Source organism: Drosophila nasuta, chromosome 2L, assembly GCF_023558535.2.
Source record: "Drosophila nasuta strain 15112-1781.00 chromosome 2L, ASM2355853v1, whole genome shotgun sequence".
Taxonomy (NCBI): Eukaryota; Metazoa; Arthropoda; class Insecta; order Diptera; family Drosophilidae; genus Drosophila; species Drosophila nasuta.
In genome coordinates this window covers 2,299,707-2,325,850 of record NC_083455.1, presented here as the reverse complement: position 1 = coordinate 2,325,850, position 26,144 = coordinate 2,299,707, and the positions used below count along the sequence as shown (strand labels likewise).

General features: G+C 37.2%; 1 protein-coding gene across 3 annotated transcripts in view; it reads right to left on the bottom strand.

The window, feature by feature from the left end:
• Nucleotides 1–1,535: 1,535 nt before the first annotated feature.
• Nucleotides 1,536–26,144, bottom strand: part of LOC132792360 (uncharacterized) — a 39,334-nt gene continuing 14,725 nt past the window's right edge. Inside the window, exons 2-16 of one of the 3 annotated variants that reach the window (XM_060801703.1) lie at nucleotides 21,836–22,583; nucleotides 15,227–15,322; nucleotides 14,352–14,466; nucleotides 14,173–14,267; nucleotides 12,571–12,698; nucleotides 12,295–12,506; nucleotides 11,288–11,561; nucleotides 10,054–10,167; nucleotides 9,861–9,984; nucleotides 9,652–9,766; nucleotides 9,454–9,568; nucleotides 7,784–8,841; nucleotides 7,400–7,704; nucleotides 7,067–7,177; nucleotides 5,409–5,498 (exon numbers count right to left, since the gene is read on the bottom strand). In XM_060801703.1, coding sequence (XP_060657686.1) covers nucleotides 7,106–7,177; nucleotides 7,400–7,704; nucleotides 7,784–8,841; nucleotides 9,454–9,568; nucleotides 9,652–9,766; nucleotides 9,861–9,984; nucleotides 10,054–10,167; nucleotides 11,288–11,561; nucleotides 12,295–12,506; nucleotides 12,571–12,698; nucleotides 14,173–14,267; nucleotides 14,352–14,466; nucleotides 15,227–15,322; nucleotides 21,836–21,865 — 2,853 coding nt within the window. In that variant the 5' untranslated portion in view covers nucleotides 21,866–22,583 and the 3' untranslated portion in view covers nucleotides 5,409–5,498; nucleotides 7,067–7,105. Of the gene's footprint in view, nucleotides 5,499–7,066; nucleotides 7,178–7,399; nucleotides 7,705–7,783; nucleotides 8,842–9,453; nucleotides 9,569–9,651; nucleotides 9,767–9,860; nucleotides 9,985–10,053; nucleotides 10,168–11,287; nucleotides 11,562–12,294; nucleotides 12,507–12,570; nucleotides 12,699–14,172; nucleotides 14,268–14,351; nucleotides 14,467–15,226; nucleotides 15,323–21,835; nucleotides 22,584–26,144 lie in introns of all 3 variants that reach the window. The other 2 variants (XM_060801718.1, XM_060801711.1) reach the window with 2 other exon arrangements.

Genomic DNA, 26,144 nt, shown 5'->3' with positions numbered 1-26,144 from the left:
TTGCCAACTGTTAACAGTTGGTGAGGCTACAATCCAAGGGACACTGCGCAGAATTGATTGGCATTAGGCCAGCGCCAAAAATAACAATATACTTAATGAGCGTCCAAAAATATTATTAATGCAAAAATGGCGATTCATAAATGACAGAAATAAAGATTCTTTCGGTTTTTATTTAGTATTGTACAGTGCACTATGTGGGGTAAATTCCCTTACTTAAGTAATTACCAAATTTTGACATCAAACAAGAAAATAAAAATCTTTCAATAAAACTGAAATGAGTTGCAAACACATAATTTTGTTTAAAAATATGAGCCTTCATTTATTATTGTCTTTAAAATATAAATAGAAATTAAATGGATAGGTTAATTTATTAACAATATTAATCGATAAAGAACTTGAATGTTTTTTTTTAATACTTTAATAAAATTAAATTGCAGTTTCATTTACATATTAATTATTTATATAATATATTTCGCGTTAACGAGATTATTAAATAAAATATTTATACGATTGTTACTAATTTTACAAAAAATAAGAATAATGAACTTGAAATTAGTAGAAAGTTTAAATGTGTGCCGTTAATCATGCCATTCACATTTTGTATTAAATTGGCATTAAATTTAAGGTGTCGCCAATGCACATCCTATTGTAATTATATAACTTGTATTAAGGTTTAAACTGCATTAAATTCAGTAAAAATAAAATAAAAAAATAATTTAAGATTTTAAAATCAACTTGAATTGCCAGAATACTCACTGAAATTAGATATAATTTAGTTTGATAAACACTCAACACAATTTTCAAGGTTGATTGTCCCTTTGAAACCGCTCAAGTTACCTTTTAAGTGGCCCGTAATTTGTGGTCATTGTGTGGCGGTAATTGCCGACTCTGAGGTTGCACTTGACAATGTTCTAACGCCCTGAAAAGTATGCTTCATTTAGTTGGCAATTAGAAAGAGAACCGCCTTCGAAATAAACCGTAACCTGGTGGAATAATGACTTTTCGAATGTGCCGTCTTTATGACTTCGCATCGCGAGGTTTCGGTGCCATGAAATATGCAACACATTTTTTCGTGATCATCGCCTTGGCAAACAATTGGCCAATTAAGTGAAAAGTTTGCCAACGTCTCAGTTGCCTCACCTATTTGGCTATTGCATGCCAGTCGAACATTTCGTGGCCATTTGCGTGCCGCTTTGTTGACCTGTCTGAAAACCGCAAATGCTTCGAATGTTTGCGCCATGCAAAGCGGTAGCAGTTGGGGCCAGTTACCAGTTGGTGTGGTCATCTTTGGCCCGTAGTTCGTTAAATGTTTTATGCAGATTTTGCATTCGTTTATTCCCTCTTTACATTTTCGATTTTTTACTAACGCCACGCCACGCCGTATTGTAAATTGAATAGCACACTTTGCGGCCAACTCTGGTTGCACTATTTCATTTTTAATTTGGCACATAGTGGTGAGGATTTGATTTATCGACATAGAACTTTGAATTTATCCCCCGATTTAAAATACACTTTAATCAGGTCACATTTTCATGTTTGTTTTTTGGCTCTCATGCTTTGGTTTATTGTATGTATATAAGTATATATATATATTTTTATGGTTTTTGCTAAATGCCTTGCGAAATTATTTAACATCTCAGCTAATTAAGTCAATGTTTAAATTCAATTATCATTTAATTACTCTTTTCTTTTGTTTTTTTTTTTATAATTTTCTTTTTTTTTGGTTTTTTGTTGCTTATGGAAGAGAAGAAATTGTTGGATCACATAGGATTGGTTTTTAGTCAAACGTCCTGCTAAGTTAATAATAACAAAACAAATAAACGAAGAAAGTAACGATTTAAAGCTTATTTACATTAAAAATTAGCTAACAAGTGCATAGGTTTAATTTGCATGCACATTTTGAGACACTTCTTAATAATTCTACTGACATTTTAGTATGAATTCATTTCATTTGGTTTCCCTTTCGATTTCGATTTTGTTTTTGTTAAGGCTGAAGACAGAGTATTAAAATTTTCATCATTAAAGAGTAAAAGTTGTTTATAAAATATATGTATATGTATGTATGTATTTATGTATGTATCATATATCAAAGTATAGTCATGTATTTATAGTTATAGGGCGCATATATTACAGATTTACTTTAGTTCATATTTTTTACAGATCGCCAGTCTCGCCAAGGAGTCCGCTTTCATTGAGCTAACAATCTAATTAACAGTACACAGTTTTGAAGTTCGATTAATCTCTATATTCATTACGCTTTAATTGGTTTTGTTTTTGGTTTTGGTTGAAATTTAACTCGAATAATGCCAACGCTTGATCCACTAAAGAAACTAAACTACATTTCTTCATAATTTATGTATATACATATTTTATGTATGTATGTATGAGTTAATAAATGTAAGTATATGTATACGCCTTGCTTTGTATAATTACTAAATTGCATTTTATATAAGTCAATATTCAGTAACTACTATATGTATATGTGTATATTGAAGTACTTGCTAAGGTAATAATATATATGTATGTATTGCAAATTAGGGAATTAATGAATCAATTATTCGTTTCACTACGCTTTGCTATATTTTCATAATTATATTTTAAGAGTTTTTGTTTTGGTAATTGGTCCTTAGTACACTACATGGAAAGCGCTTAAAATTGTAGAGCAATTTAATTTTCAATTTATATAGCATACTTTTAGGCATACATATAAATTCCACAGCCGCCCCGCAGCCCTGATTAGCCCAGGCAACAGATCAACTCGCTCACTCTCGCTCTCTCTGCATTTTTGTCTCTGAATGTGTGAGTGCGCCTTTCAGCTGACCAGCTTCCTCTGCTCTGCCCCAATGTCTGTTCTCTGTCATCCACTTTAAGCAAACACCTTTTTGTGTCAACAAAACACACACACACACGCACACATACGTACGCACACAGCAGCTGCCCTTTTTATGCCGCCCACAGCTGTGGCGACCTTTTAGTCTAAAAATGAAATGCCTTGGCCCATTCACAGGGGCGTGACTGTTCATGTGTATGTGTGTGTGTGTGTGTGTGCACGCCAAACTCTCACATGTTAATTGTGACAAGCGAGGCGACCAAATTTAGGTGCGTTTTGCAGACGCGCCACAAGGAATCGTAAAATTTTCAAAAATAAGCGTAAGCCGCACATAAAGTGTCAGTCAGATATAAATTTATGCTGGCGTTGGTAAGCATGAGTATTCATACACACATGCACACAACCCCCAGGAACACGTATAGAAAATACATACATAGTATGTACATATGACAAGAGAGTGAATGAGTTGGCTGCTTCTGTAGCATATTTTTGGCGCCCGTTTCATTCTGCGAATTAGTTAAAGCAAACGCGAAATTTCCTGCAGATTGACTACTAAATTATTTATTAAGCTCTATAACTTGACAAAATATAACGATATGTCACTTAAGACGAAATTCTACTAATTAGAGTTCATATTGAAGAGCCTGCATATTTCCAAACTAACTCGACCAAAAAGTGAGTAACTGTTCTCTAAAGCTATTATAAACTATACTAACTAAGGAATTTCTGAATTTCGTATACAGCTACAGCGTATGTCGAGCATTATAATTAAGAACCGCAATTGCCAGAAGGCTGCTAATTAACTGGTATATTCTGCGCCACTGAAAAAACCTAATTAAAGCTAATCCTTTTGCACATACATACATATGTGTGTATGTGTTAGTGTACGAAGCTGTTTACTTGTTTCCTTTTTATGGGACAGGCTGCAGGACACGGATGCGGGTCTGTGATGCGGTGTCATTTATTTTGTTGTCCTTTGTCAACTTTCTGACAGTCGCAATTTGCATTTGAATTTTTTATGTGTATCGCAGCTATTTTTGACCTTTTCGTTTCTCATTTTTACTTGTATTTAATGTATGTTTAGTTTGATTTTTCACTTAATTATCTAGACAATTTTAGGGGACTCGCTTTATTTGTATTTTTCTTTTACTATGCTCATTTAGAAATGTACTTTTTGGTTTGCCCTTCATTGCGAAGTTGTTGCAATTAACACGAACTGAATTCAAATAACTATTTAAATATTCAATATATTAATTATTATTGCGCTACTTACATGCATAACGTACTTTTTCTTTGTGATTTTTTCACTTATTTGCAAATCAAATTATAATTTTCTTTGGCCATCTCTCTCTCTGTCTATTTAATAAGTTTGTGCATATTTTACTGTATTTACTATTGCTTTCAATTATTTTGCATTTTGTCGCATTGTTTTCAATTTTTTTGATTTCATAGAAATTTTCAAAGATTCACAATTTGCAGTCATCTTAAGTAAATCTCGATTGGTGTTCACAGAAATGTAAAGGAAATTACATATATTTTTTAAATATATAAGATATTTCTACATAATTGTATGAGCAATTCTTTGTTCATTTTGAGCAAAAACACAACAGAATTTTCAACTATTTTATTAGCTTACCTAATTGAATTTATTTTAATTTATTATTATTGTGCAATATAAATTTACAAAAGAAAGCCATAAATAATAAAGGTAGATCATCTATTTAAGTTATCTGCATTTAAAATGCATTTTAGTCGCATTGCCAACAGAAAATGGCATTTAAATTGCTTTTCAAATGTTTGTAAATTGATTTATGATAGTGATTTCCTCTACAACTCAAATGAGACTCTCTGTACACACTTTTGGCAATCCCACGATAACCGCAAAGCGATCTCCGACCTGCGACCTCCGACCTCCGACCAGTTCATGGTTTGGTCGCTGGTTCACCTGTCGACCTTTGCACTTCAATATTTCGTAATTTCATTTTTTCTCTTTGTAAAACGCATTGGAAATTTATGCAACAAATGCATAAAATATGAAATACAAAAAATATGCGACACTTAGACATTGTTGTTGTTGATTATGGGGCTGTTGCCACATCCACAACGCCCACTTCCGTTTATGGTTATATGCGACCAAGTATTTTTCTCACTTTTCATTTCGACCAGTTTGCTCTGGTAGTTGTGTGCGTGTCCGTGTACGTGTTAGTGTGTGTGCGTGTGCGTGTGCGTGTGTGTGAGTTATGTTATTCACAACCATGTTGATTTTTCGTTTTGTTTGCATTTATTTTTGCTGGTTATTAATTTTATACAAAATGCCATTTACGTTTTGTTGTTGCCATTTTGGCTCTATTTATGTGACAATCACTGTTGGCTGTGCGTCTCTTTTCTCTTTCTTTTTATGCTCGTGTTTTTGTGTGAGTTTGTGTGTGTATGTGTGTTTGTTTATGATAAATTACATTTAATGTAATTTACGTAAACGTTCTTCTCGCACGTTTGGTTCTCGTTGAATGCTTTCCGCTGCTGTTATCAGAAAAATGTTTATGGTCATATTTTTATGTTATTGTTGCTGCTGTTGCTGCTGTTGTTGTTTTTGTTGTTGTTGTTCCTGTTTTTATTGCTGCTGCATATCGCCGCCGCTGCCCAGGCCAGCCTTAGACTCCGGTGGCACCTGTTGTACATATGCAGGGAGCAAATTTTTACGAGTTAGTTTCACATTGAATCTGACTTTATCTGATACGGCCAGAGACATTATGTTAAGTAAAGTAAAGTGAAAAACAAAACACAATCAAAGCATAAGCAACATTCAGGTAAAGTAGCATGTGTGTTTGTGTCTATAGGTGTTTGAGTGTGTGTGTATATGTAAGTGTGCTTGTGTGTTTACACCCACAAAAAGAAAACACATTGAATTATTGTGCCCAACAAACAACATCAACAACAAGCCCCAAAAACTTACACACACTCACAAGTTCACACATACATACGCACGCATACACACGCGTTCAAAACGGCCAACAATTGGTTTGTGGCATCAAATTGAAGAAAACAAAAAGAGAAATATGAAGAAGAAGAAGAAGTAGACAAAGGCGAAGAAGTTGAACAACGAAAATGAACAACAAAAAACCAAATACAACAAATGGATGTAGAGAAAACTTGAAGAAGAACTTGCATATGAAAAGGAAAATGACAAGAAATAGCCATCGTACGAATAAGGAGACAAACAGCAACAACAACTTAGAAAGAACAAAGAACAAAACTTTTGCAACGAAATAAAAAAAAACGTAAGCAATATGTTTAATTTTGTGTCATCTGCAATTTGATATATGTATGTATACGCAAAAAGTAAGTTGCAAAATAAGAATTTGATAAATTCCTTTCATCTCTGTCGCAATAAACAAACATGATTAAGCAAACTTTCGAAAATATTTGAATTTTTGTTTAATCAATCTATTAAAGCGCAACGCAACATTTTGGGATGCACACTAAAAGTAAAATCGGCATGTTAACATATGTATGTATAAATTTTAGTGTTAACAAAACCCAGTTATTAAAATTATTATTTGAAATTTAAGATAATTAGTTCATCAGCCATCTAATATCAGAATTTTATTAGAACATTTAATGGCTGATGAGCTAATTATCTGAAATAAAAAAATCTTATAAAATTCTAATTAATGAAATGCTGATTTGAGAACGTACACACGTAGCTATCACACATATAGCTACCTAACTAATGCTGAAAAGATCATTCGATTTTTCTAAATTTTGAATTTTACTTTATTTTAAAAGGAAAACTCTAGGTGATGTCATTTTAGAGATTGACCTGTTATTATTAAATACTGTTCTCAACATCTTGAAATTAAATTCGAATTAAATGTAATTGAACTTACTTTTCTTTGTATAAATACATGTTTTATTATAGCGTATCGAATGCAAGTTTTAAAATTAATGTCAGACATTACAATTAAAATTAAAAACATCAGATCTCAAATAGTCTTATTGGAAACATAACTAGCAAAAAGTCATGCTATTAAAAGATTTTTCATAGAAATCAATCAAGTATTGTGTATTGTGTATACAAAATCAGAGCTATATGTGATAACTGAATTAAAAAGCAACTAAGAAAAATGATTACAAATTCGAGTTCCCCAAGAAGGCATTGAAAACAGCGAAAAATATAGAGGTCTACAAAGGACAACAAATAACAACGACGACGATTTATAACAACGGCGACTGTACCTAGTACTTGTCATTGAGGGGGAAATATTGATTCAAAATTTAACCGCCATAGAAACTATGAAAATCCAGGAAATCCATGGAATCTGTTTGATTTTGCTGTTGTTGATCGAGCTACGCGAGAGATCATGACAATGTTGATTTATATGCACATGGTATATATGGCAAATGAGTACGAAATGAAATGAATGTTGGTTGTTGTTATTGTCGTATTGGTTGGTGGGTTTTGGTGGTTGAGAACAGGAGAAATAGAGAGATATGGTAGGAGAGTTGGTAGAATAGTATATATACAAAATAGTGTTATAAGGGTTCATACCCTTTAGAGCAAGCACTTACCAGTTTCTTGAAGCAATCCTCAAAAAACGCGGTCATCGAGCGATACAGATGCCTCTTCACACCCGATAAGCTGTGTCCCTCATCTGGGTATATCTGCTGTTTGTAGAGCACTCCCTTGCTGGTCAAAGCTCGAGCCAGAACCATGGATTGCTGGACGTGAACATTGTCGTCAGCAGTGCCATGAACCAGCAGGAACTGACGATCTCGCAGATTGTCCACATACTTGGAGAGATCACTTTCCTCGTAGCCCTTGTAGTTGTCGGTTACGTTGGGGAAACTCAAAAACCGTTCTGCATAGGTAGAATCTGGAAGTGAATGGAATTCCCAATTGGTTTGCTGGTCAGTTTTCGAGAAGAGAGAGACTTAGGGAGATGGTAAACGTACCGTATAACTTCCAATTGGTCACCGGCGAGACACTAATGCCACACTGAAAGATCGATTGTTGTCCAGCCAGAGCCAGGGCAGCTGTGTATCCGCCATAGCTCCAGCCCCAGACGCCCATGCGACGCGCATCAATAAAGTGTAAGTTGTCTCGCAAGTATTCGCTGACCTCCAGCTGATCGGAGACCTCAACGCTGCCCAGACGCTTGTATACCTCGTGAAGCAGCTGGTACCCCTGGCCTGAGGAGCCACGACCATCGATTTCAATCACGATGTAATCCTTGTTGCCGGCCAAATATGTGTTCCAGTCTACGTGCCAGCGATCTGTAACCAGTTGAGTGCCCGGCCCTGAGTAAACATGCAGTATGGTGGGATAGCGTGTGATCTCGTCTTCGCGCAGCACGGGCGGCAAATAGAGGCGCACTTGGGCGTGGTAGCCGCCGGAGATCATCACCGGAAAGGTTTTCACCTGCGGCAGCGCTACTTTAGCCATTTTCTCCTTGAGTCGCGTATTATTCTGCACCGTGAAAAGCAGCTCCATAAACTGGGACTTGGGCTCAATAAGCTCATCGGGCGCTTCGGTTTCCGTTTCCGTTTCCAATTGTTCCTGGGGATCACTCTGCCGCTTAGCCTTCGGTGCGTCCGCATTCTTTAGTCCGTAGATGGTGGTGCTGGGCACCACCGGGCCCAGACACTCGATAAGCACATAGCGCGCTCGCAAGGACAAAGGAAACTGTGCCTCATGGTACAGGCAATCGCTCGGTGGTGGTGGTGGTGCAGTGCCATGCCCGTGGCCCGGCCGCTGCTGTTCCACGGGTAAGGCTGGCGAAGGTGGCAGCGCCTCCGATTCCTCAGAGTCCTCCCAATCATCGTCCCATGCGGTGACCAGCTTTGGCGGTGACTTAGTGTGACCCTCGTCATAGCCATCGTTGCGCTGCATCAATGCCGGGCACGTCAGGCAGTCGGGCGTCTGCAGCGCCTGTCCCTGACGAGCGGGCAGCGCGGAGACGCGGTACAAGTGCTGCTGGGAGGGTAAACGCTCTGGTGTGCCCAGAAAGTAGCTGCGGGGAGAAATGCAGGGGAAAGAATTGACCAAGATTTATTGATTCGCATGTAATACAAAAGCTTATAGCCTCTTCCCAACGTTGCTTCTGATGAGAGTTATTGATTACAATGCACACTGATTGATTTCAATTATAAATCTAGTTAATGAATTTAATTATATAATATGTGCATATCTATCTCTTCTATCATATACAATAATATTTATTATTAATAAAAATTAAATATGAAATATAAATTATTTGCAAATGTTAATTCTTGAGCTTGATTTTGGGTTATGGTGTTCGATTTACTTGTGCCACACGTGTTTTACTTTTGTCTTTTATTTCATTCTTATATAACAGCAACTAAGAAAGTAACAAAATCTAATAGATTCTAAGTAAAATAGATTTAATATGATAGTAATTCTGTCGCTAGATGTAGGTCATCAATACCCTAACACTGTTCAACTCAGAGTTCAGTTGATGTCTCTTTTGTCTATTCTTGACGTTTCGGAAATAAATTTCTTTTTATTGAGTGTTTGAGTGAAATTGTTAGTTCGCGCTTTCAAATATTTAGGATTCTCGTTTTAAGCTCAGATTGAGGAATTGTTACTTCCGATGGTTACTTACATCCAATTATCCAACTGATCCCAGTGCAGCAATCTATTCACTTCGTAGGGTCCGTGCGTGAGGGGCAGCACTCGATTATTGTCAATGTCCACGTGTACGATGTGCCGGAAATAGCCTGTTGTGGGCGTGTGTGTGTGAGAGAGAATCGTTGTGTATTCAAGTCGAAACAAAGGCCAAATTGACATATGGCTCACTTACCAAATGAGCCGTCTCTTAGTGGGGATATGGCCACATAAAGACTGGCATTGGCCGCAAACAATGGCACTGAGACGGTGTCCACCCAACCACGTCCATCTCCGCTCACTCGATGGGTCTGGATATGGATACATATACGGATACAGATACAGATACAGACAGAGCTACAGGATATGGAGAGCGTCACGCTTAATTAGGCCATTGCGACTTACCTCAATGCAGGCGAACGAAGGACTCCGGCAAACGCTGACCACGGAAATATTTTGCGGTCGATTTAACCAAACCACTGCGATCTCTGTTGCACTCACCCAACTGGCACTGCTAAAGTAATGATCTCTGTTAGGGAACCAAAGAACACAATCGATTAGCATCTTTAACCTGGTCTAGTCAATGGGGATTACGCACTCGTTTTGAATAATTTTCGGCGGTTTCAGGTCCGTTATGTGTATCTTTTGTGGATCCGTTAAATCGGCCACCCGCAATTTAACTGTTGGATTCTGTGTGCCTGGCTTTGGATACCTATTTTGAAAAGAGAAAACACATAAATTGTGGTTTTATATACATTTTTGTGGCATCGGGTCTGGCAACGCCGAACGAGGGTCTTATCGATTAGTGAAGAGAGACTTAGAAGAAGCAAGACGACTGAATTTCAGTTATTATTAACAACCACATATTAAGCTAAACTGTAACGGGATATTCTATATAAGATAGGAAGACATTCATATGCGTGATGAATCTAATCGAATATTCAAATCGATGTTGTTAGAGAACATCTCTAATATTAGTTATTAGTTAATTTAATATGTGGCAGGATAGATTTTAATAGTTTCCTTTAATTATTAATGGTATTTGAGCGAATCCTATTAATATTATGTTATTCCAAACGATAAGAACAATGAGAAACTTTTTGCATGCACTTCCCGCAATTTTAAATCTAATGTGAAAGGGTCTTAGTTGATTCTGAATAGTTCAATCTAAAAGGGATTTGCATAGTTGTCTGCGAAGTCCCACATTGTGCTGTCATAATGTTTAATTTTATTTTTAGATTATTCAATTACAACTGGATGCCATTCACATACTCATACATACATACATACATATGTGTGTAAGTGAAGGCCTACACACGTGGCTATTTGCATAACTAAACCTTAAATGATGACATTACACTTAACACAACAGGTTAGGCGGCAGTTATGTCAGCTCAGTAATCCTTTCGAGTTCAACAGCTTTGGGGCAGAAGTTGTGCAAACGCAAAAGCAAACGGAAACGCAAAACCTTTTGTGCATTTGGCAATTTATCAAATCGAAAGAGACAGCAGCTTAACTGGTGCTTCAAACTGCTCTACTCACTTTCCTCAAACTAATTTTAATTCCTTAAATGTCACCTCACGCACACTTGACACCTGCCAAAACAAAGGCTGTTCGGTACGATGAGCGTTGTGTGCTCTGTTCATCGTGACAAGGGCCTCAAAAACTATGCACAGTCGCTTCATGAATTTAAAGCATTACCGAGGTTACCGAGCACTATTAGGGCTAATGATAGTCACGAGCACATCATTAACACTTAATCGAAATGTAATATAGCCCACGACAGGACACAGCACACAGAACACAGGACACAGTAGAGGTACACAACTTACCGTAAGGATCTAATTTCCGGGTACAAGTTGGCATGCGGATTAGCACCACCAGCAGTGTTGCCTGAGTCACCTCCTCCGCCAGTGCCCGTGCCACCGCCACCGCCACCGCTAGAGCCTGAGCCGCCTGTTCCTGAGCCACCTGCGGGGCCAGCTGAGGTGGTGCCATACCAGGCAAAGTGCTGCTCCAGCACGTTTGTATCGTTGAAGCTGCCGAAGAGCAGCAGTTGCCCGTTATCCGAAACCCAGACGGCATTATTTGCATGCAGGATTTCCTCTAGAAAGGGCGGCATGAATGCAAAATGAATAACAATGAGAAAGCTTTTTCACATTTCAGTTTTTAAATTCTAGAAATTCACAACAGTCGATTGTTGAGGTTAGGAAATGAATAATGAATGTATAAATTCATAAAAAAATTAACTAACTTATTTAGTTTACCTGTTTTTCTCTTATAAATTTAAAAATAACTAATACATTTAAAATAAACCAATACAAATATGTCATGCTCTATTTGTGAAAGTCGCATAAGTGAATTTTACAGGAGAATCTGTTAAAATATTCATATACAATTTAAATGCTGTATATTTTGATTTCTCGTATGTTATATTTGCAAAAATATCTCGATGTAATTCCAAAAGAAACATTTTTAAAAATAGTTCTTTTAATTCATATATTTGAAATATTTAAAAAATTATTGACGATTTCATCAGAAGTTTGGAGTTTAACGATGTGAACTTAATAAACTTTAAACTAATGTGAAAATGCATATAACTACGAAATAGCTATAAAATAGAGCCACTAAATTCCATATAACTAAAAAAGAAAGAATATAATATGCAATGTAATTATAAGAATTATTCATTTGTTTCTCAATGTGTGTCTGTAAAATATGGAAAAATCAAGAGCAGATGAACTTATGTATAACGTGATAAAAGTTGGGAAGTTAGAAAAAAGTCCTCCTACTAGTGTTAAGTTGTTTCGCCAAGCATAATTTGCAGCTTGTGACTCACCTTCGTATAGCCAATCGGGTATTCCGTTGTAAACGACACCCGGCACAGCATCGTGGGTAATGCGATAGATGTGTGTTGCTCGCACCTCCTGACGATAGTAGATATCGTAGTTGAACACCCAGATGAGAGCATTGCCGGCACCTGTAAAGCGTGCATAATGCATATAGGGCCACTCGTCCTGCAACTGATTGTTCCGCAACTTCACGGTCTCACTGCGAGGAAAACAGACGTGAAGTCATTTGAGCCGCATGGACATGCTGGGTTTCACTAGCTTACCTCGTGTGAATGTCATAGAGTGTGTACTGAGCCAGATACGAATGTCTAAACAGCTTGGCAACATTCTGAGCAAGTAGCAGGTAACGTTTATCCGGTGATAAGCTGAATGAGAACGGCGCCAGAGTTTTCTGAGCGAATGAAACATAAAAGTATGCGAAAATATTATGGGAGATTCAGTGGAATGTTAGCTATTAAAATGTGTCTGATCTTAATTCCAAATAAATGTTGCGAATGGTGAATAAGGTTTGTGGTTGTTGCTGAGCAGCTGCTGGAACAATGGCAAACGTTGTGTATGGATGATTTTAATTAAAATTTTAATTGCTTTGCATGCGCGCGTGCTGTGCCAATGGATACATATTGGAATGGTAATTTCTTATTGTAAATGACGGTCTTTCCGCCAAAATTATTTTCACAAGCACTGTCAGATAGCTAATAATGGCCTTAAATGGCATTGCTGAAGGTCGTCGTAGCAATAAAATGATGAAATAGGAAAAGATGCAAACACATTAAGAAAAGTTTTTCATTCAATTTGAATCGATTTAAAAAATATGTTGCCTACTCATAAATTCGGATATTCTATATATTCCCAGTAAATAATTCAAACTTAATTGATTCTGTCATTTGTAAGTGTTTCCATATTGTCAATCAACAATACTTTTAATATAATATTAACATGACTTCTCATCAACGAGGTTTTGCTTCTTTCCCAAGCTTAAACTTATTCTCTGTAAGCTAATATTTGTGATTCTCAAAATATCAGATTCTCCGAGCTAATGCTCACACTCGACTGGCGTGTTCCATTATCCTTGTGACTGCTCATTTGGTGGAAATTCTGAGCGTGTGGGGCACATTAATTATTTGCCAAGCAGCAACTGTTGACACAAGTGATTGCTTTGCATGTTGCAGTTGGTAGCTGCCAGTTTGGCGGCATGTGGCACTTGTTGATGCACTTGGCCCAAAGGCATCCCCAGTGCTCGCAACTTGGCAGCCCTTACAGAGTTGCTTGAATGACACAAGAAGCGCAGACGGGGGCTAGAGAGATGGAGAAGAGTGTATCCATAAACATTTTGGGATTCTTTATTTGTTTGTTTTTCAATTTGAAAACGCGCATTATTCATTAGTCAAAGCTTAAGCCGGAAATTCTATAACCCACTGGCTACAGAGTAAGAAATCTTGGTGAGAGTGCTCACCATCACCATCATCGCCACCGTCATCGTCATCGACTTCGACATCGAGGTTGCTCTATGTTTAAACAAGCATGGGTATAAAAATCGCTTGGCTTTTATCGTTATGGGGTAGCGATAACTTGGCCCATTTGTTTTGCCTACTTTTGTGCGTTATGTGTATCAGTTAACAGTGCCTGCCAACTGTTTGGCTGCCAAGTCAAGTGTGTACACTTGAGATAGCATTCATGTTGAATGCCACGCCCACAGCTCCCCCTCCTAGTCGTAAATAACATGCTGCAAATATTTATTCTGCTTAGAGATAAGCAATAAGCACACACACAAACATATTCAATGCTAACTGTTCAGCGTGTGCGTCGAATGAGAGGGAAAAGGGGAAGAGAGAGAGAGAGAGTTAAAGTACTTGAAATGTACTTACAAATGTCATATTGGACATGAGGACACGTTCCGTGCGATTGGCTGCATTCAGCAGACAGATGCGACCCAAATGGTCCTGGTACAAAAACTCCTCGGCTGCATCATCAGCATCAGCATCACATGAAAGCGGAAATTAAAATGGATTTAGGCTGAAAAAAAAAGAAGGGAGATTGAGCTTACCATCGATCCAACTGCCATTGGCGCGCTGTGGTATATAGAGGCCATCGACAATGTCCTGCAGCTTGATGCGTTGCCCCTTGACGCGTGGTCCCTCATCGGGGGGCGTGAGCAGCACCTTTTTTGATAAATGCAGAAATTTTATATGCTGTCTTCTACACGCAGAACACAATTGTGACAACACATTGTAACGCATAACAACAACAAGAACAACAACATCAACATCAACACAAAAATTTATAAATGGTGAAAGCAAATCGAAGAGGGTTGAGGGGGCAAGGAAACATACATATCACGCAGCCAGGCATCAAAAAAAGTGAACAAAGACAAAAGACAAAAATGAGCGCAACGTATTTACACGAATAACATTTGAGTTTTTAGTGTGAATATTCATTTATACAATGTGTCTGGAGATGTAAGTGTGTGTGTATGTATTTGCTCTTTATAAGCGCAAATCAAAATAGAATTGCAATACATTATTGTGAATATTGTGTATCGAAATTCATAATTCAGTTTCTCTGAATCAAAATTGGTATTTGTACAACTGTGTTTGTTTTGGCAGCGCCTTATGTGATTTGTGATTGGTTTATTTTTGGCAAATGGTTCAGGTCAAATGAGCCGTAAATGCAACTGATGATTATGTCTCATGTCAATGAGCTTTTGTCACATATCAAAACGAACCCTAACAAATTGTTTTCCTATGATTTGAACTCTTTTTTTGAGCTATTTACATCAACAGTACAATGAACTTAAGTATGGTGACTTTTTAATTATAATTATGTTGCCCTCGAAAACAGATCTCTTTGATTTCTTGAACCATTTGCCAATAGAACTAGTTGCTATTCAAGTAATTCGTAATTCTTAGATTATTCACTTACCACTGAGGTAACAATCAGGGCTAGAACAATGATGATGACCAATAGGGCAATAAGAATGCCGCGCCAGTTGCGTTGATTTGGATTGCTGGAAACCAACTGAAAAAGTGAGAGAGTGAATGAATGTCGAAGTGTAAGAGAAAGGGAAAGGGGAAGCATTAAGAGAATTCATTTTTAATCAGCAATGTCAATGTGAGGAATACCGTAATAAAAGCCACGTGCGACTCATTAGACCCTCAAAATAATCGGATCCGACTAAATAAGAACAACCTCATATAATTGACTCAACATTACGGTCTCCACTTTCTCCGTTCGTTTTTATGCCGAAAAAGGATGCAATTTGGACGGCAATCAGCAATCAGCAATCTATGTTCGGTAGGTAACCTTAAGAATGTGAGGGGATACCTGCGTCTGGTAGATGAACTGATGAACCTGCGTACAAAACAACTAGTTGACTAATTTATGTGGCGAACTCACAGACACCATTACGTATTCATATACAACACACTCACGCATTTAGAGGTCGATTGTATTCATACAAATTAAGAGCCAGCCAATTGTATTGAAATCCTCGCTTAATGCATATTTAATGTAGTCAACAAGAACAAATGTGAGCACAAGCTTCAAGTTTACCAAGGAAAGCAACAAATGTGGCAACTTCAACAACTTTGGCAAATTGTGGCAAATGTGGCAACTGTGGCACGCAACTCGTACGCGCTGACACCGATTTTCCTTATTTTTTTTATTGGTTAGCATAATAAGAGCTCGGTTTTGTTATTCAGTCGGTGAGTCAATCAAGCCAAAGCTCGTATGCTCCTATGTCATTTCAGTCTAATTAATTAGAAACACAACGCTGAACGAGTGCTTATGTTAATAATATTATGAAGAGTTACGTGAGTATAAAACTCATAAATCAAAAGATGATGGTAATATGATGTTCTAATTAAACACAAATGTTTTATATTTTCATGTTTTGTATTCACCTAAAGCTATTGACTAATCCACGTTTTTATACTTGTTATGGGGTAAGTCAAATTTGTTTAAAAATTTTGCCATGCCCACTTCCACCCCCGAAAATCAACAAATATCGAATAACAAGCGTAATTTTAGAGTTATAGCTACGGATTACATTACATTACGGTATATACAATAACAACTATAGTAATTGTGATTCCTGAAAATTTGTTTGCGATCAGACAAAAATTGTCCAAGTTATTAATGAAATAGGCAAAAAACGCCTACTTTCTAGGGGTCTTTTATGCTTTGGCTGACAATCTGGTATATTTTGCAATCTATGATATACTATAGAAGAATGTAGTACCATATCAAATATACCAAATTTACCATTTGACACATTGTATAGAATTTTATATTATATTATTCTGGTATATTTTGGGAATATTCCTTTTACTCAAAATGGGTAGCCAGTATCTCACAGTCGAGCACCCTCGACTGTAGTTTTCTTACTTGTTTATTTTATTTAGGTTATCCCATTTGAGTTCTAATTTTTATAAGCTGCACTTATGTGGCCATTGCATTTTTGATCAGCTTTGCAGATTTATTGATACATTTGCCGTTCAATAAAAACAACAACGCAATTATAAACAATAATTTTTCGCCTGCACACTATGCAATTAGTACAGTCGGATGCATTTTGCCCGCGGCCTTAATTAATAACTTACATTGGATACAGGTATAGAGCTCCCTGCACACATGAAACCCAATTCGAGATTATTTATAAGCACATACACATTCATGCAATACACATCGATACATCACGCTCGTGGCATACAATATATTATTGGCCTCGGGACAGAAAATCGAACCGAAAAGCAAACTAAAAACTGAAAAACATCATAAACCAAATTAAATGCGTATTAAATAACAATGCTTCACTAACTTGGTTGTTTTTTACACTCGAAAATAATGCTGCTAAAGCAATAAATTTTATTCACACTAAAGTGTTGAAACAAATGTTCGACAAATTTATGTTAAAGTGTTAAAGAGCATCTCTTCGTCGATCATTCCATGCTGTTATTGTCTCAAAACTTTTATCGTGAATTATAACAATAACTTAGGCAGCATATACTTCGCCTAATTGAATTGAATTTATGATGTTTTCCATGAGAAGCACAGGGGTCAGTCTCAACCTCAAAGAATTCATTTGAAGTAGATGAGCGGTATGAGAGTACTTGGGAAAAGAATAAGAAAAAAACACTCAAGTTGATTGCAGTGAAAACCTTCAAGCATGTAAATATGCAAATATTGTGAGCATAAATTAAATTTAAACACCCAGCTTGATGCGTTGCCGTTAATGCCACAAGAATTAAAAGTAATTTCCGTCATCAATTTGGCCCGCATCTCTGCCGCTCCATTCACAAAATGATATATACATACATATATATTTGCCTGAAGTGAGCGCAGCAGCGCCCACAGGGCGTATGCGTGCTATTTATATCAATAAATTTTTAATGGTTTGCAATTAGGCAATAGCTGAAGGTCGTCGAGCAGCAGTTGGGTGGCTTAATTCACGTTGCGAAAACAAAAATTAAGTCAATATTTGAGCTATTAAATTAACCCCTCAAAGGGAGCGCAGCTGAGGCATTAATTTAACCGAAAACAAAAAACAACACGGAAAACTTTCACTTTGTAAATATTTCGTTGGTTTTGCAAAATTCTTTGAATTGGTTTATTCAAGAAATTTCCAAAAAAGTAGTTCATGTTCTGTTAAGATGTTTGTCGCAATGACATTAAGAAAATTCTGAGAACTTTTCGAAAAATCCAAGGTGACTCTTTGATGATTTCGCAACTCAAAACAATCTAGGGATAATTTTAAAATAGCGACAATCAATAAAAAACAAATTAAAAATATAGAAAGTTGAAAGAATTTTTCGCAATCATTTAAATTATTGGTTCAATTAGCAAAGTAATTCATTTTCGGGACTTATCATAAATCATCTATATTAGCTAAATTAATATTTTTTCTTCGTTTACTTTACATAATAAATGTAATAGAAATGGAGGCTAGTCGCTAAGATTAAAGAAACTGTATTATTACATATATTATCAATATCCCACATATTATATAATCAAAGTCTACTGAATAAACGGAGTATTTTTTAATTGTTATGCTTGGTATTCGATACTTCCGATAGGATAAATGATATCCAAATTGAATTGTGAAACAAGAAATTTGCTTAAAGCCTATCCACCTCAAAGTGATCTCAAAGCGAGTGCCCAATAGCTAATGGCATCTCTCTTTAAAGGAGTCGCCAGTGGCACGATGTGAAGAGCAGCATAGAGAGAAGTGCTTGTAGCGTCAGCAACTAACTAACTAAGCCTAGCCCTCAGCACATCCTTGCTTCGAACTCGTCTCAGCTAAGAGCATTAGCTGCTTTTGCGGTTGAAAAGTTTTCCTTTTTTCCAGTTGTTGCTGCTTTTACTTTTGCTTTTGCTGCCGTGGCTGAGTGTAAAAGTTCAAAGTTGCGAGAGTGCCGCCAGTTATTTGCATAAGTTGCCATAGTTATTAAACTGTGAAAGAACAGAAATAAAAAATGACGCTGCATACTTTTGAGCGCATTAAAAATAGATACCAAATGTGCGCTCACAAAGTTAGAGGGAAAAGAGATTAGAAAATGCTAAACGAAAATGCCCCAGAGTTCAAAGTGGAATTTACTCAGGTGTTAATCGCATTTAATAGTCGATGGAGGAGACTTTCAGCGAACTATCTGTTGCGCTTGAAATATGAAATCCTTTAATACATTTTGCAAAATATTTGGTTGAATATTTGCTTTAATAACAGTAAAATCAATTCTGTTATCGATTGTATGAAGGACAAGTCATCAATTGGATTCGGCCATATTCTTTGCTCTGCAAATGCTCTGAGCTACTGTCAATAAAATTGCATTTTGTGCAACGGGGCGACATTACAAACCAATCTTTATGGCTTGCTGCCTTCCTGCCGAATGTGAAATCCATAAACAGCACCTCTGGGCACGATTGCAAAGGATACGCAGCCACTCACTCCTACCACTCTTACTTGCATGCCACATATTGCCAATGCTGCTACTCTACCCTCAGAGGTGCATAGGGGCGCGTTAGGTAACTCTGCTTTTCTGCTGTTCTGATGTTGTCGCCATCATTGACGTCGACGTTGTCGTTGTCGTTGTCGTACTCGTTGTCATTGTCGTCAGTGTCTGGCTTTCCGGAACCATAGCACCATTGTCAGTGGCACTTCTCTGATCTGTGCCCTTCCCCCCGGAGACACCACCCTCACAAACCCTACGTGAGCCATTGTCAACAACAGTTTAGCTCAAGGCCATAACGGCATAGCATTCGCTATAACTGTCACGCTCATCTTTATGTTGCTATATACATATGTACGTATGTGTGTCAATGTGTGTTCTCAGAGGTGTAACTATGTGCATCTCTCTCTTTCCCTCTTTATATCTCACTTCTTGTGTGTGTCTAGCTTTGTGTGTATTTGCGTCTATGTCAAAACATACTTGAGCTTCCATAACACGACCATGATTACATTTTTTTTCTTCTGCATGTGTCGCGACTGCCAAAGGTCGTTAAGTTGTATGAATTTGTCAAAAAATGTAATATAGCAACACTGATATTTAAATGAAATGTGTCGCCACACGGAATGGTTAAGTAATTCCGAGGTAATTTTTATATAAAAGCTAAAAATCCTTACGGTACTACTGCAATTATTCTGTTGTAGTGATGTGTAAACGTCGTTCAGTACTGAAAAAATTCCTTCCTGGGATCATCGTATTTCGTTCAACTTTTGTTTTCGATCATAATTTGTTTTAAAACCTTCTTTTTTTCTAATATATAAAAGAGCCAAAGAACATGGAAAACACATAAGTAGCAGTTTAAATAGCCTGGCGATTGTGAAAGAGAACTGACTGCAGAAGAACCACTAATCAAAAATGGAATATGTGAACAAAAAATGAACAACGAACAAATGATGATAACGTGTTAAAGAGCAAGTCAGTTTCTTACTTACTTACTTTATATGTAATACATATTTTTTGCATATTTTGTATGTCATTATAATTTGGTCGTTCCTAACCGACAAAACACAACTGTATCAGTTGCTTCATTAAAAAATAATTAAAAATCTCGTCGGCTTTGCATGATCATTTATAATAATTATAGAACAGTTGACTTCCCATTTAATTTGCTCATTATTTGCTTGAGAGTTCATTTCTGACGACTGTCAGTGGTCATTAGGTTGTAATAATTAATTATCACAATCGATTACGGCCACACTGTTCGAATTAAATATGGCGCCTGAGGGTATGCAACACTTTTTGATGCCGGGGCCATTGGGACAATGCGAGTAAGTGCCATAGCTAATTGATTTCCACATGAATGCCTAATTGCCATTTCAAGTGGCTCTTTATCGCGCCGTATGCTCGACACTCAACATTAAAATTGCGTGGGACGCAATCTCGACCGTCTTGCCATCGTGCCCCCTCCTATTGGTTTCGACAGCGTGAGCTAAGCCTTCGCACTTTGTATTTGTATGCAAATCGCACACGCAACGCTTTGATAATTCAATTTTGCAATTGTTGTCAGTGCTGTCAGCGCTTTGCATTTGAATTACATGCGGAATTTATTTCAATTATCAACGCTGACGGCAACCTGTTCACTGCTTGCTGCATTGGCATTCATCAGTGCGCAGCTGAGGTCCGGCCAAGTGCCGCTGCTCAGCTACAACGAGTGCCACTAAGTGTGCAACGAAGCGTGAGAGTGGCAGCTGAAGTTGACCAACCATCAACGTGAAGGAAGGCAATGGAAGTGGGCATGATACTGATGAGAACTCGGCTTGATTTTCCTGCGAGTTGTTGACAGAAATTTTCAACAATGTGCTCGGAAATCAGCATGTTCAAGTGCTAGGAAGAGCACTTTTAGAAGGGAGTTACTGTAATACTCAGGTTGAGTTTAGTTAGTCATACACTCGTATCGATAACTTATAATTGCTGAGTTTAGACAATTTCATTAAAATCAGAAAAATTAATACAACCAACTTTTAAATCATCTAAGTACAAAATTTCTGAACTTGTTTCTTTTAATCATGTTTATCCTTAAGCTTAAGAGACTTCAGAATGGGTATTAATCATAGGCCGCTCATTTTAAATGGATTAAGAGTTGAGCTGAACTCGTAAAGTTTATCAGAGGAATTATATTAAAATAATTTTCTCCTCTTTTTGTTTTTGGTTCTGACTGAATAATTTTAATTTCCTTCTTCGCTTTATATCTTCTTAGCATAATTTGCCGAGCTTAAGTAAACAGAAAAATGGGGAAACACCTTTGTTTTCGAGGCAAAGCACACACATCGTCATACATTTCGGTTGTAGCATTCTCTGACTGAAAGTCCTTTTATGCATATTAAATGAAAGAGTAAACAGTTTTCGAGCGAAAAATGCTGTCAGGCCCAGAGATTCGGTGTGCACACGTGCTTAAATATTTGTTCGAAAATTAATTAATAATCACGCCTAATGATATTTATGAATACATATAGTGTAAATCTTTGCATTAAAGGTTTTTTTGCTTGCAACATTATGTGGTAAGCACGGCTATAGCAACAATGAAAATTACCTCATCATCGTAATTATCCTGCTCAGGCATGACTCGGCGTTTGACGTTGGCTTAAAGCGGCTAATACGACTGACTCAGGATGTAAATTTTCTTTAACTTCTCCTCATGCACACACGCACACACACATATGTATGCACAAGCACAACGACAACGACAACGGGAACAACACTTTGCTGTAGGCGTGTTCTGTGCCCCGTCTGTCGTTCAAACTTTCTAGATTGCTAATCGAATATATCAATTTCCCGGCAACAATTTGCGAGTGCTCTTAATTTGTGTCCTCTCCTCTTTCGTTCAATATCTGTTACTCCCTCTCTCTTTCTCTGTTTCTGCTCTTGTCCTTTGTCTGCGGTAGTTCTTCTTGGTGTTCTTTGGGGTTTCTGGAACGCATCAGCTCGCTGGCGATGCTGGCATCCTGCAAAGCTCTGCGTAGCACAAGTTACTTCTGTTGGCAGTCAGCGCTAGGTTCATGCTTTTAAATTTACTGGAGGACACTTTTTGTGCCCTTGACTTTTGCGTTGCTCTGCCTCTTCAATTCCTTGCCGCTGCTGTTGTTCTTGTTGGTAATTATGAATGTTTTGCTGTTGTTGTTGTTGTTCGGTTGTTGTATTTGACATAGGAACTTGTCGTTTGGCCCTCGTAATGCGCTTTTACTGTTATCCTAATGAGCATGCAGTCGACTTTCCAGGCGCTTCTCAACGTCAACGCCAAAGCTTGACACTAATGATGCAGCATACTTTTAGGTCGAGAGCTAAATTGAAAGAGAATGGAAAACACATTTTAAAACACTGTATCAAAGCCAACTTGTTGTTGTAGTTTTGCTTGTTGCTGTTGTTATTGTTGTTGTACTTGTTTCATTTGCTTAGCCAGCGTGTTGTTAGTGCCAATTTTAATGTGTTGTGTTGTTTTGTTTCGGCGCATTACGAGTTGTTTGGATGTATGTGTGTACATATAAATATGTATGAGCATTCCAAAACTATGTGAGTATTTGTGTTAAACATTTGTTGTTGTAGATTTAGAGGTAGTTGTTGTTGTTGTTATTGTTGCTCTCGTGCATTTAGTAAGTCTTATATAACATGCTATTCCATATGCGTATACACAGATATCTATGTTTGTCTATGTGTGTGTGTGTGTGCTTGCATGTGTGTGGGTGGGGTGTATATAGGTTAAGTAGGCTAATGTCTAATATTTGCATAAACAAGGGACAGCGCCAAAAACGTAGCCAAGGCTCAATTCTAATTACAAGCTGTGTTCACTGCTCGTTGTTGTTCTCTTTTCTTTTGTATGTTCTTTTCTTGTCTCGTTTTGCCATCGCTTCTGTGGCCAGAGTGCTGTTAACCTTAAAAACTAAACTATTTGGTATGCAAAGTACTTATACTGCATGCAATTCAGTTTACAAAGAGAAAAGGGAGTCGGGGAAACTTTTATTATATGCAAACTACTATTCCGCAGTGTGTGTGTGTGTGAGTATGTAAGAAGAATGTACTATATGTAGTGTTAATAGCGTTACGTTTTCAATTTGAGTTGTGGCGTCTAAATAGCATACAATTATGCAAAATAAATGTGTACTGAATGCAGTTAATGCAAGAAAACTGAGGGAGGAATGAAGGGAAATGTGACACCTGCAAGAGTGCAATTGTAATTTGAGGACAAACAAGAAGAATTAACATATAGTACGTTATTGTGATGATAATAAACAAAAGACAACGTAAATTAAATGCCTATATATTTGTTGTATTGACCACTACGTGTTTAGTTAATGTATTGGAGAAAGATAGGCAAAGAGAGTGAGAATAGAAAAGGAGGGTGAATTTATTTCTGTAATAGTTTAGTTAAATATAAACTTTATTAAAAAACGCTGTCAATATCAGAAGGAAGCTCATATCACTAGCACTGATAATATAAATTATAGGATTGCATTCTATTACTAAGTTGCATACGATTATAAGTGTTTACAGGGTCTGCAACTTAAGGTAGACATATAAAATTATCTGCATTATTTTTTAAATATTTCTATTTTTGCAACTCTTACAAGGAAGAAGTGGTAATGTAAAAAATCTTTTATTGGGCGAAATTCTTTGTAGGGTGTCAGTAAACAAGAGAGGAATATGAACATAATCAGTATGCGAATTTGGTTAGTTAGCTTAGCGCATAAAAAGTATATTAAGAATTAACAATATTTTCTAAAATATACATTTTTGCGAAATAATAATATTCATAGCTAACTTTTTTTTAAAGACCAAAACTAATTTCTACAAATTTATTTTGGGAACCTAAACACATTTATGAACTGCAATCAATATAAATTATTCCCTCATCGTAGTTGATAAATAGATAAAGAAAACAATCACTTTCTCTGAATTTATTTAACCCAGGTGACAAAAGAAGGCAACCATTCAATGTGAATAAGTCGACTAACATTATTGATGACTTCGCAAGCAACTTTTAATGGTCGACCAAAATAGTTCCAGCAACTACATACATAGTCTACGGGCCAAGCGGTGACAGTCATAATCCACACAAGGATCACGTATATTTTGTGCAATTTTGGAAGTCATTCGTTTGTCTTAACACAAAGCTTTTGGGTTTGCTGTTGTTGTTGCTGTTGCTCTAGTCATTTTAGGCTGTATTCACTGTGCGCACGATATGACAATGCAGAACTTTTGCCTTTCAGTTTGTTATGTAGCATACACTTTCTGACTGTCACTGCCACATTTTGGGAAACTCCTGAGAAGCATAAAGCTCCACGCATAGCTATAAATTAAAAAAACACAATCAAAAGGAATAAAAATTGCGAGCTTTTTCTTCCAGGATATGCTGCAAAAACAATGGAAATGTTTACCCACAACAACTGCAACAAAAGTTACAACAAACAATGGCCACATTAATTTTTGCGTAACCAAATTGCTGGCAGAAGTTTTCGCCTGGTCAGCCAAGCGATGCCATTATTGTTTTTAAAAAAAAAAAAAAAAACAATGATTTTAATTTTTTAAAGTAATTTTGTTTTAATAAAAACCATTTTACGATACCAAAAAAAAGAAAAAGTTACAGCAGGACAACAAATTGAATGTAATGAATTAAATGTTGCATTGTTGACGCAAGGACTCGCTAACTAACTGAATGCTGACCATGGAAAACAACAAAAAGCAGGCAGCCAAAGTAACAACAGTCCCTATCCAACCACACTAACTTACACTCACACTCACACTCAACCTCCTCGCCTCCCTCAACACATGCTGCTCGAAATGCTAACATGTAACAAACGTGAATACAAACTCGGCAACATTTTTTGCGTGCAACACAAAAACACGTTAGGATGTCCTTAATAATAATAAAAGCGTTAGCAAAAATACTATACAAGTTTTTGTGCAATTTGTGAAATAGTTTTTACATTGTTTTCTAAGACTATGCACAAAACTATTTCACTTTTTTATCGTTGCTTCGTGAAATATAATTCGATACATTTTTATTCTCAAGCATTCTCAAAGCTGAATAAGCTATGGAAGAGTATTCAAACAGCGACTCTCGATAACAGCATTGCGAATACGTTATGCTAGACAAAACATTTTGTGCAAAGTGTGCGCTTGAATATTGTTATCAACATGTTGACATTCGTTCGAGTGCCACCCCTTTTCGCTCCCTCCATTCTCTCTACTATATATGTATGTTATATGAATATCTCTCTGGTCTCTTTCGGTATTGTGGCTGACTTCCGGGCGTAATGCAACCGTGCGTAAGCGGCTTCCGCTTGGGAGACGAAGGCTCTCGAGCTCTACGCATATATCATTGTCAAATGCTTTCATATCGTTTCATGGCATTTTTCAGAAATTTAAATTTATTGCTTCAATGAAGCGGCAAAACATATGAATTGTGTATTGTTTAAAACTAACGCTCGCTCTCTAAAAAAAAAAGAGTTCGTAGTATGTGAGTGGCGCTTAAAATGTGAATGCAAATGTCTGGTCAGAGCAGGACACATGACGCAGGATACATACATACATATGTCAAGTGCAAAAATCAATTGCAGTCACTACCCACAAAACGTGTTGCAGCCAGCAATTTGCCAGGACACTTTTGTGGCCGCTGAAGTTGGCATTGCCCTCGTCAGTGGCACTGCGAATGCCACTGCCACAGTTGGTACGCCGTGGTACGTGCCACTTATGTTGCCGTAGACTTTAGTGGCAGCCAGTCCATGGAGCACGTAAGCCGTAAACGTTTTTAGTGGATTTGTGCGGCGTGGCTGGGTTACGACAACCCATAATGTTTCATTAGTGGCTGTTGGTTCGCTGCTTCTTGGCAGCGTCTGGCGTCTGAA